This window comes from Dipodomys spectabilis, unplaced genomic scaffold (genome assembly GCF_019054845.1).
Source record: "Dipodomys spectabilis isolate Male_0828 unplaced genomic scaffold, ASM1905484v1 ptg000125l, whole genome shotgun sequence".
Classification (NCBI taxonomy): Eukaryota; Metazoa; Chordata; class Mammalia; order Rodentia; family Heteromyidae; genus Dipodomys; species Dipodomys spectabilis.
In genome coordinates, this window is record NW_024870802.1 from 24084817 (window position 1) to 24097152 (window position 12336).

The window sequence follows — 12336 nt, forward strand, 5'->3', positions numbered from 1 at the left end:
CCTTATTTTACAGGTTTGGTTTTTTTTTTTTTTTTTTGCCAGTTCTGGGGCTTGTACTTAGAGCCTGGACACTGCCCCTGAACTTCTTTGTGCTCAAGGCTAGAGCTCTACCACTTGAGGCACAGTACATACTATTTCTGGCCTTTTCTGAGCAGTTTATTAGAAAGTCTCATGGACTTTCCTGCCTGGCTTGGCTTCGAACAGCGATCCTCAGATCTCAGCTTCCTGAGTAGTTAGGAATACAGGCATGAGCCATTGGCACCTGGGTATTATTGGTTATTTTTAAGATAGAGTCTTGCTTCCTGCCTGAATGTACACTGGAACTACTATCCCCATCATAGATTTCTAGTCATATCAAGGATTATACATGGGCATCACTGTGGTCAGCAACTTCCGCTGAGATTGGTTATTATAACTTTTTTGGCCTAGATTGACCTGAAACTGAAATCTTCTCAATCTCAGCTTTCCAAGCAGGTAGGTTCCACTCTTCCCAGCTCTTTGTCTCTTGTGTATTCCCAGGCTGGCCTCAGATTGTGATTCTCCCAATCTCAGCCTCAAAGTGAGTAGGATTACAAATATGAGCCACTAGTACCTATCTAAGAAGTTTTCTTAATATGCATAGTATTTACATTAAGACATATATGATTCAGTTCAGTTATAATAGCCCTATGGAATAAGATACTATTATCCCACATTGTGGTGAAATAATTGAGGCAATGAATACTCAATAACTTCTTCAAGATCCCAGAGTCAGCCCACGGTGCACATAGAATCTGAAACTTAATATGTCATAGTAATATTGTGAGACTTTTTTATATGTCTGGCTTTGAAATTTCTGCCATTTGTTCTATTTTGGGTAGCATCTGGGGAAAAATTATTCATCAAAATAACCCTGTAATTCTGGGCAACCCAATGACAGTGTTGTTACCTGACTTACTGCAACCTGGAGTTGTCCTTTAATCTAGCTTATAACTTATGTCTGGTGCAGGTTAAAATGACAGACAGTGGAAGTCAAAAAATTTCTCTTTACATGTAGATTATTTTATATAGTCTACATGCATGGATTTAATTTACAGTGGGTTTCTAACTTCACCATTAATGATATTTGGATTTAAGTCATTCTCCCTAAGGGTTACTGTCCTGCATCATGTAGGCAGTCTAGTATCAACCTTAGTATCTACACAGTAGGTCATCCCATTTATAATAGTCAGGAATGTGTTTAGTTGAAGCTGGCCCCCCAGTTGAAAGCTACTGTGTTGTATCATAAGTTTCCCCAACACTAATATGAAGTATCACCACATAAATCACAGGATTGCACACAGATCTGACAATGGTGTTCCTCTCTTCCCATTTCAGGAAGTATGGAAATAGCCATTTGTTCTTTTGACTGATTGAAGAGGATTGCGTGTTATAGAAATGACAGAACATAACATGCATTGCTGAAATTGGGCTTAATAAACCTCACCGAGACAAATTGTTCAACTCTTATTTATTCAGGGTGTGACTAGTCTATTTCCCCTTTCTTGCTTTTGTGTACACAAGTGCTTTATAATTTAATGTAATAAAAACATTGTATGAAGTGTATTTTTAGTTGCCGTGACTAGACAGGAAGGCAAATTTGGGTAATTGAAGGAGAAGCAAAGGTCTTCCTTCATGGAGCTTCAATTCCAGCCAGCCTCTGACTCCTCAGATCCTGCTCCTTTCCATTTAGATAATGAGATGTTTTATGTTCCCTTTAAAATACATTGTTTTGATAATCAAAGAAATTATTCTTGTTTGAATAAGAAATAAAAACTTACAAAACCTCTAATAGTTATAGAAACCATGAAAGTGCACATGGTCCAGGAAAATCCCTATGGATATATATACAATAATAAACTAAAAAAATACAATATATAGTCAACTAGAAGTAAATGAAGAAAACTTTGAAATTTATACACAATACTAAAACAGGGCAGTTTCTCATGGGCTTTTATTCAATGGCAATAAAATAAAAAAGATTTTCATACATCCTTTAAAGGGTTACCACATCACTTTAGGACCAAGTGTTCAGGTCCAGGGAGACATTCATCAGACTGGAAAGTGATCTTAAACAGGCTGATAGGCTCTGACAACAGTGCGATTGTATAACTTAAGATCTTATGTCTCTCAGTGGGGCTGTCTCATCCTATACTCTTTAGACTGGCTTAAGGGAAACAGATATAAATGACTGCCAAGTACAGGTTTAAGGGAGCTATCTAAGCTTGTAGTCTGTCCCTGGGAATTCAGTGGCTTGTCCTGATGGTTATCCTCTAGCAGCCTCGTCAACTTTCAACTTTCTTCCTCAAGTGACAGCAGGTCCAATTTAAAATGACCCAGCAAATCTTGTCTGATGGACTTCTCTAATCCATCAAGAAAAAAGATCCTTCCATTCATAGCTGACCCTCATCTCCCAGAGGAAAAGACATCCATGCTGGGGATGGTACAGCCCAACCACCAGAGCACTGAATTCCTGTTGAATCTAATGATTACAGAAGCTCTTATGAGAAAACATGGTGTTAAAGCCATGGTCTCCAAACTACAAAATCATGAAAATATAATTGTATGTAGCTAGGACCTTTGATATAGCACCTGTTTTCCTTTCATGGCCAATCAACTTGTCCTCCATGTTCCAACCCAGATTGTCGGAATAAAGATCAATGTTCATAATTAGGTTATTTCCAGTTACTCTATTTCTGCCTGCCAGTAATGAATCTCTAAGTGAACTACCCTTATCATGAAAAGCCTTTGGCACAAAACAAGAGTTTGGTGAAAACCTCATTAGGATAAACACAACTAGAGGATTAAAGCTCTCTTTAGAAGTTTTCTCTCCTTCCTTCCTTCCTTCTTTCTTTCCTTCCTTCCTTCCTTCCTTCTTCCTTCTTTCCTTCCTTCTCTTTCTCTCTCTCTCTTTCTCTCCCCTCTCTCCCCCCTCTCTGTCTCTCTCTGTCTCTGTCTCTTTCTGCTCTCTGTCTCTATCTCTCTGTCTCTCTCTGTCTTTGTCTCTCTGTCTCTGTCTCTTTCTGTGTCTCTCTCTTTCTTTCTTTCTTTGAATAGTTAATTGGAGATAGGAGTCTCACTGGGACTTTTTTACTCAGGCTTCCTTCAAACGCCATCCTCAGATTTCAGCCTCCTACGTAGTTAGGGATGCAGGCATGAGCCACCGGTGACATGCTCAATACTTTACAAGAACTACTGATACTTATTAAAGATCGACAGAGGCACAGGTGCTTTACAACAGATTCTCAACATTTAGCATCTCCCAAGAGTGGTGTGTGCATAATGGTGCCAACCAGGAGGCATACTGATTGCTGCTCAAAGGGACAAGATTTAGGATTATGACTCAGCCCATTCTAGATTATAAATAAGCAGATAATACCTGAAGTGAAATTAAAAATACTGTTTAAGTTACTCTGATTATTCAACTGTTCATAACTGGCAAGAGTGATGAAGGAATTGATACCACAGACAAACTTTAAATCTCTTTTCAGCCTTCAGCTTCAACATCTTCTCTTGGGTAAACATTTCTAGAAATTTGGCAAAATCCAAAATAAAATATAGATTTATTTAGTTTTTTTTTTGCCCATTGTGGGGTTTGAATTCAGGGCCTGGGTGCTGTCCCTAAGCTTTGTTGCCCAAGGCTAGTACTCTACCTTTGAGCCATAGCATTAATTCCAGTTTTATGGTGGTTAATTAGAGATAAGTATGTCATGGACTTTCATGTCTGTGCTTTGAACCACAATCCTCAGATCTCAGCCTCCTAAGTAACTAGGATTACAGGCATGAGCCACCAGTGACTGGCTTAATGATTTATTTTTTAACAATTCCTCCTGATATGGAGATGGTGACAAGATGGAATTGTGAAAATAAGACCAATAGAGTGTTCCATTTAAAATAAAATAAACAAATAAAAAGTTTTTCATTAATATGCCAAATAAATAGGTATGACAGCATTTTGTAATTTCCAGGCTAAGTCAAGGGAAGTAATAATTGTAAAATTCTTATCTTTGCTAAGATGTTTAAAAAAATACTTTCTGCTACTTGTTAAAGAATCTTTGATTTGGAATCTGACCTGTGAGAATCAAATTGAAGTGTTAAACTAGCCATGAATAAATGCTGATATAGCTCTCCTATGTGTTTAAAGAAATAGAAATGATTGGTCAACGAAGCAAATGCATTGAAAATAATTGCTAAAATCAGAAACATACTGTGACCATAGGAAAATCTCTAAGATGGATTGATTCAAGTTTGCTATCAGACTCTGGCAAAGAGATGTTCTATATTTAGCTTACCTAACTCCCTTGTTTGTTTTATCCCATCCCTCTGTCATCACCATAAAATAACTACATTAAGGTCCACATACTTTCTATTTAGGTTGATTAGTTTAAACCAAATCTCAGAGGAAACTATAGAAAAGAAAAGAAGTCAAGACAGCCCATAAAGGAGTGTGAATCCAGGGGTGTAGTTTCATGACCACTGAATAATTCAGAGGAAGTCAATTTCATAGGTTCAGGGCTACTGGGTCTATGATAAGCTTTTAAGGTGCAGAAGTTCAGATCCAGACAGATTGTGTCCTTTATACTGGATAACAATCTTAAACAGATAACTAATGGGCACTGAAAGAATATTAACTTCACTTTCCATACTTTGCAAATGTGGGCTTGCTTCCAAGTTTACCCCCAAGACTACTATACAGCCTAAAAAATAAACAATCAATGTTACCTCAATAACTCTTCTTGATGGGCACTTGGAAAATTGGGGGCATTTTATTTTTATTTTTTTATTTTTATTTTTTGGTCATGGGGCTTGTGTTGGAGCGCTGTCCCTCAGCTCTTCAGCTCACGGCAAGTGCTCTACCACTTGAGCCAGAGCACCACTTCCAGTTTTCTAGTGGTTTATTGGAGATAAGAGTCTCACGGATTTCCTGCCCAGGCTGGCTTTGAAACTTGATTCTCAGATCTCAGCCTCCTGAGTAGCTAGGATTACAGGCATGAGCCACTGGCACACGGCTCTGAATTTGTTTTATAAGAACACTTATTGCATGCTGCATGTGTGCTGAATTTTAAGGTCAGCCCCATCTGTCCCGAATCTCTGAATTATACATTGTCATCCACACAACAAGTATGAAAAAACTGAAGCAATCCAATGATGGCTCAGAGTAACAATTCCTAAGCACTCTTTCACACATATAGGTCTTTCTCTTCATTAAAAATTGTGCTTTTGGATTATTTTTATCTACCAAATGACATCTGATCCTTCAATTGCCTTGATGATCTTCAATACATTGTTCTTCTAGTGTTCAAGCTCCAAAAATGTTTTACATCCAAACTTTTTCTCAAATATAATCTAAATTCTTTTTTTTAAAAAAAACAACCTTTCAGCTATTCTAATTAATATGGAATACAGCATTGCGTTAGTGGCACTAATTATTCATATAGACATGAATAATTAACATACATAATTTATACCCACCTTCGCAACAAAGATAAGTTAGACATGAGAAAATGAAGCAAGCATAAGATTAGGACAGTAAGTTGGAACTAGGAATGAATTTATATGCAGATTTCAAACCCCAGAATCTTGCAATGTTCTTGTATAAGCCTTCAAAAGGTTATACAGGAATGGGAAATATCAGTTAAAAGGTGAGTTATTTGTGGTTAAAATAGATGTCATGTGGACATACCTCTCCAAGGAAGGAAGTGACCACAGTGTGGTTCTGGGTGGTAGTGGAACACATTAACTTCCTATTGAGGAAACACCTGAATTTTGTCAATTATTTCTGATATGATAGCTCTACAATTTCCTCTAAGAAACTACTAAGCTACATTGTTTTTTTTTTTATTGAGACTGAATGTTGTTTGAGGAGTTATTGTTTGAAAAGTTCTAACTCTCAAACTGTACAGCAGGGGTCTTACAAGTGGTATTATGCTGAAGGGTCTTTGTCCACTGAAAACTTTAAAATGTCAAACTCAATGAGGCAGAGAAGGAAACTTGTTGAAATCATTTATTAATGAAGGATCTTTAGGTTCTTTAAGCATTTTTTCATTTTGCTCTTAGTTCTATTTATAATTAATACTAGAGCTTTAGGTCAAGACAATGTTATCATGCATTGCTCTCAGCCTGTTTTTGAAGAGAGCCCTGCCCACAAGATTCTAGTGGCTGAAGCAAAATTACATCAAACACTGGCTGGATATAGGTTAACATAGAAGAACTTAAAGATGACAACATTCTCCAGCATTTTGCATATGGTATCTTGAGCTTCTGTTTTCTTCTTTGCGTCAGATGGTGATTCAGACTCAAAAGTTCTCGCCCCAAGTCCAGTGCTGTGTATCTTCTGAACAGCTAATGAACTGTTTAACAAATTGAATTGTAATGTGTTTTATTGAGGGAGAGGAATCAAAGAAGGGGCACATGAATGGAGGGAGAGTGTTCTAAAACAGTCATTATATTCAATGTTCATTATGTAACGAGGATGGGATGAGATGGAGAAAGATGAAGGGGTAATGTTGATTATGATGCTTTGTTCATACTCACAATCTGACTCATGGAATTGAAGCCTGTGTACAACTATTTAAAAAGATAAATAAATCATAAAGGTAAAAAAAGAGTGAAAAAAAGAGAGGGGAAGTGAGCTCTATGGACCTACTAAAGTATTACAAAGGAAAGTTAATTCTCTCTCCATAGAGAATCTGAAAATAAATTCCCATATAGTGTGCAAATATATACATATATATACACAGTTTTCTTACATTTTCATACACGGGGCTATTGTACATGATCCAATATTGTGTTAATCTAAATAGTTCTAAATACTTCATTTTTCCATATCACTGATAAATAAATATAAGAGAAATATAATGAAAATAATACAGCAACAAAAATAAAATTTATTCTGTAATATTTGTATGCTGAGAAGTATGTTCATCATTTTACTTATGTTAATTCATTTAATTTTAACAAGCACTCAATGAGATAGGTTCTATTACTTATTGATTTTATTAATGAAGGATCAAAGACATTGAGAAATTAAGGAACTTGCCCAAGGTCAGAAGGCTGGCAAGGAACAAATCAGAGAACCCAATCCAATCCCCATATGACTTAAGATGATGTATTACTTTCTTAACCACACTGGTCATCATGAGTTGAATGACAGGTGAAATTTCTCGGAGAATAGGCTTATAGAGAACATCTTACATGCATGGATCAAGGAGTTTGCTTGACTGGTGGTTGAAATTCCTTTAAAGAGGACATTTTCATCCTGCAATAATGAAGGGAGGCATGAGAAACCTTTAGGGTATTTGAATTATGGAACTTGTTTATTCCCGCACATAAAGTGAGTTTACAGTCAGCACTTCAAAAAAGCCAACTACTACAGGAATCACACAGGTACAGACAGGAACAGTTTTGAAGTTGACTCATGAGGCCTGACATAGCATTGCTTCTTCTTCTTCTTTTTTTAATCAGGAGCTATTTCTTTTGACAAGCATTAGACTAGTCCTCTGTAGACTGTGTGTTAGTAATAATAGAAGGGAAGGATTAAGTCTAGAATACATTGTGTTGCTTTTTTAATTTCTCCCTTGCTTGTGTTAGGTTATAGGATTTTGGGCCTACGCAGCTATGACATTTTCTTAAAATGTACTATTCCCATTCCCCTAGTATTTTCCTTACTTGCAGGCAGCAGCGTAGAGCTAGTGTGTGGTGCTTCTTTAACATTTTATTTTTCAAGTCCTTTGTGGAACATAAACATCCCTATTGCCTTTTTCTTTTCCCTTAAGCTTTATGGTTAGAATTTTACAAGTCAACTTTGCAGGGCTGGGAAGCAGATAAACAGTTTTGCCTGTTAGATAAGATGTTTGTAAATAATAATAAAAACCAAAAACCATTGGCAGCAATTAAATAATGTCCAAGGGCCAAAGTAATTTCTCTCTTCATAGTGGCTATCTTACTCAAAATGGGTAGGAACTATGTTAAAGAAATTATATCCACTTAATCAGTTTCTCTTTCAGATTTAAAATCATATTAAAATGAGTGTTACCATGGTTTATTAAAACTACCTATGGAACTTATTTATTATTATTTTGCTAGTCATGGGGCTTGAACTTAGAACCTGGGTGCTCTTCTTGACTAGCACTCTATCACTGTGAACCACAGTTCCACTTCTGGTTTTTGGTGGTTAATTAAGGATAAGAGTCTCACAGACTTTCATGTCTGAAGCAAGATGGGTCTTGATTTGAACTGTGATCTTCAGATCTCAGCTTCCTGAGGAGCTCAGATTACAGGTGTGAGCCACTGACACCTGGAATAATTTTTATGTATAAATTATTGTCTCCATCCTTCCCTGATCTTTTCTTGGAGTCTAATCTCCAATCTTGTCAGTAATTATTTTAAGAGAAAGGAGGAATCTCTTAGTGCCACATTTGATTGTATTTCTTGCTTTGTACCTTGGTGGTATGTTTGTTTGGGTTGGTAAACTGTTGGATTTAGAGTAGCAGGTCTAACATTTTTCATCTCCTATTTTGAAAATGCTCTAAATGCCATGAAGGATGAAGAGAAGTAAGATAACTTGCCTGTCCTTCTCCTTTTTAGATGGGAAGGTTGAAGTGACAAAAGAAGGTGTGAAGCTGTGCACTATGGGGCCTGGGAAGGTGTTTGGAGAGCTGGCTATCCTTTACAACTGTACCCGGACAGCCACCGTCAAGAGTAAGACAGTTGCATGCTTTGCAAATGCTTTGCCTTATGTTCCTTCTCTAAACCTATGACGTATTGATTTAAATGTCTATTAGTTTTAAGATTTTAAACTTATTAATTCACATTCTGCTCTTTACCTTAGAATACAGTGTTTTTCTAATGAAAGCTACATTTTATTTTTTAATATAAACTTTACAAATTCTTTAACTGGAAATTAGAATTCTCAACTGAAATTAAACTTTAAGAATTCTTGTAATTAGAACTTTTTTAATGATACCATTCTATAAATCAGAATTAGATGGGGGAAAGTCGTTACTTTTTTCCTGGATTTAAAGACTGGAGATTGTGTGTGAGAATTTCTTTTATATTCTCTACATGAATCTCACTTGTTGATTCAGTCGTTTAGGAAAAGCAAGAGGGAAATTGTCCTTTGTCTCATTCAATCATCCTGGAGTAAGATTTATCCTGAATTCCAAAATTGTATCTGAGTATATTTTTGTCTTCAGCTGCTCATCAAGCTGAATATTATAGCATTTTTCTTTACTACTGATTGAGCTTATTTTAAATCAGGCAATAAAGCAGCTTTTCCCCCGTAACTTTACATATATTTGTACGTGTGATTTTTCTAGCAACTTTTGTTGCTTAGTAGATACAGCTGCAACCAAGGGAATTTTTCTAATTGTCCTTCCTGAGTAGGATACAATAATTATATAACAAACAGAACTGAATCCCAAGGCCAACAGTGGAAAGTTCATTGCATCTTTAGGCAGATGTGTACTTTAAGTCAGAAAAGTCTTTCTGACACATTTTCTTATGATTTCAATTACAAATTGCTTTGATTAGATTTTGTTTCGCAAAGCTCTTTATGTGTGTGTGTGTGTGTGTGTGTGTGTGTGTGTGTGTGTGTGTGTGTGTGTGTGTGTGTGTATGTGTGTTGTCTGGTTCCTTTCTGGTTGTAATAAATTCCAAGGCTTCTTTAACAATTAAACTCTGTTGACAAACTTACAAGTTATTACATCAGTTCATTTCATCTGGATCCCACTGACTAGTTTTTATGTTTGTCTCTCAAAAGTACAACATATGACTGTCATTCTGACATTTTAACATGGGTTGTGAGGAATTGGAGATGCATGGCTATCTAGAAACCTAGACATTATCATTATTTCTTATTAGTGAGTCACTGCTTTACCACTAAAATCACTGTGGTATCTGTTGCACTGGAGTTGGATAAGATATAGTTTTAATCTCAGACAGAAAGAACTCTTTGATTGATATGCTTTGCCCTGTATTAATTTTGTGAGCATTTAATTATATTATTCAAAGAAATAATAATGCCTAGTGAACCCTAGCAGAAATTGCCACAACTTTAACTCACTTATAAAGTACCTTAACTGGGAAAAAAGGAGTAGTCATGGTTCCATTAAGTAAAATACATTATACTCTTATGCTTCATTTTCATGAGAAATATATTCCTCTTATGTAAAATAAAGAGCCTGAATCACACATTTTGATTAAAATGGCTTTTCTCACAATAGTGAATACTTTTTGTTTTAAAATATTTCAAGTTTTAAAAATAATTTAGCTGTTTATACTGTGTTTACTGAATTAAATTGAAACTACAGAATTTCCAAAGGCCAACATTTGGTAATAACACAGTACTTAATCTTAGGAAATGTTGAATTCTTTTTAAAGGAATATTTAAACTAGAGTAGTGTAATTTAAATGATTTCAAAGCTGAGTTTTTTTTAAATAAGATAACTTCTTCACAAGGTCAGTTTTAGTGTTGAGTTTCTATATAATGGTGTACATCTTCGCTGACATCAGTCTATTCGTGGTTGTGCACAATGAACTCAGCACTATGCATCAGATTCAGTAAGAAGAAGCTATAATAACTATTTGGGAGTAGGAACAACTATCATCAAAGGAAATGAGTAATAAGAGATGTTCTATAACAGACTCTGAGACGTTCAAGAGTATGCCTGGGCATTTGGAAATTATATGGAGAAAAGAACCTAGGTTTATAGTATTTACTTAAACTCTGCTTTTGTATGTACAACAATATTATTATTATTGTTTTTATTACTTTGTTGGTCATGAGGCTTCAACTCAAGGCCTGGTCGCTCTCCCTGAGCTTTTTTGCTCAAGGCTACTGCTCTACCACGGCTCCATTTCTGGTTTTCTGATGGGTCATTGGAGATAATCTCACAGACTTTCCTGCCTGAGCTGGCCTCGAACTACAATATTCAGCTCTCAGCTTTTTGAGTAGTTAGGATTACTGGCATGAGCGGTAGCAGTGCCTGGCTTGTGCAGGGATTTTTGAGACTGAGTAAGGAAGAGTATTTGTGCTGAACTCTTTGTTTGAATGTGGCATCAGAACTATAGGTATGAATAATGATTATTGTTCACAACCATTCATCCTAGCTCCTCTTCTATGCAGGGTAATTACACCCATGACTGTAAGCCTTAAGTACCAGTTTTCTTTTCTTTTCCTTCCTTTCTTCCTTCCTTCCTTCCTTCCTTCCTTCCTTCCTTTCTTCCTTCCTTCCTTCCTTCCTTCCTTCCTTCCTTCCTTTCTTCCTTTCTTCCTTTCTTTCTTTCTTTCTTTCTTTCTTTCTTTCTTTCTTTCTTTCTTTCTTTCTTTCTTTCTTTCTTTCTTTCTTTCTTTCTTTCTTTCTTTCTTTCTTTCTTTCTTTCTTTCTTTCTTTCTGTCTTTCTTTCTTTCTTTCTTTCTTTCTTTCTTTCTTTCTTTTTTTTGTCAGTTGTGGGGCTTGAACTTTGGGCCTGGGCACTGTCCCTGCACTCTTCAGCTCAAGGCGAGCACTCTACTGCTTGAGTCATAGTGCTACTTCAGTTTTCGAGTGGTTTATTGGAGATAAGAGTCTCACAGATTTTCCTGCCTGGACTGGCTTTGAACCATGATCCTCAGCCTCCTGAGTAGCTGGGATTACAGGAATGAGCCTCTGGTGCCCGGCTTAAGTACCAGTTTTCTTTACATTAAAATTAGACCTTCAGACTGAGTACTTTGTAATTCTGATGAGATTCAATTATGGATGCTACTTTTTAAAAAATGTCTATAGAACATAAACGCCAACATCATCTTTCTTTTTTACATGTCATATTTAAAAACATCTCTAAACTTATTTGAGTTTATAGGTCCAATGATTTTTCTGTGTTCCAGGTTGTATCAACTTGTTGATTTTGGGATTTTTTGTGCATTTTTATTGTAAAAATACTGTACAGAGGGGTTACAGTTACATGAGTAAGGTAATGAGTCCATTTCCTATCGAGCATTGTTGTCTCCTCCTTCTTGACTGCCATCTTGCCAGTAATAAGCATTGGTTCATCTGTCAGAATGGGTCTATCCACACAGGTGTAATTGATGTGTGAGGAGAATATCTTTCTGACAAAACATAGTTTCTCCATGTTCTTTTTATTTATACTTGCCACAACTTGTCACTTTTCCCTCATAGAACTTCTTTAAGATTGAAAATATTCATGGTCTATTCTTCTTTTCCTTCTAGATCAGATTATATACTCTATCATTTAAATATATTTATTATTTTGACACAGTAGCTACATCCTAGGTGGCATTCAAGTTTTTTTTCAAGGTACATGGGTTATTTCTTTTGG

At 36.1% G+C, this 12336-nt stretch overlaps 1 protein-coding gene across 2 annotated transcripts in view; it reads left to right on the forward strand.

The window, feature by feature from the left end:
* Positions 1-12336, forward strand: part of Prkg1 (protein kinase cGMP-dependent 1) — a 1051642-nt gene that overhangs the window by 401706 nt on the left and 637600 nt on the right. For both annotated transcript variants that reach the window (XM_042689193.1, XM_042689194.1), the window contains exon 3: positions 8605-8718. In XM_042689193.1, the coding sequence (XP_042545127.1) occupies positions 8605-8718 (114 nt within the window). The remainder of the gene's footprint in view (positions 1-8604; positions 8719-12336) is intronic.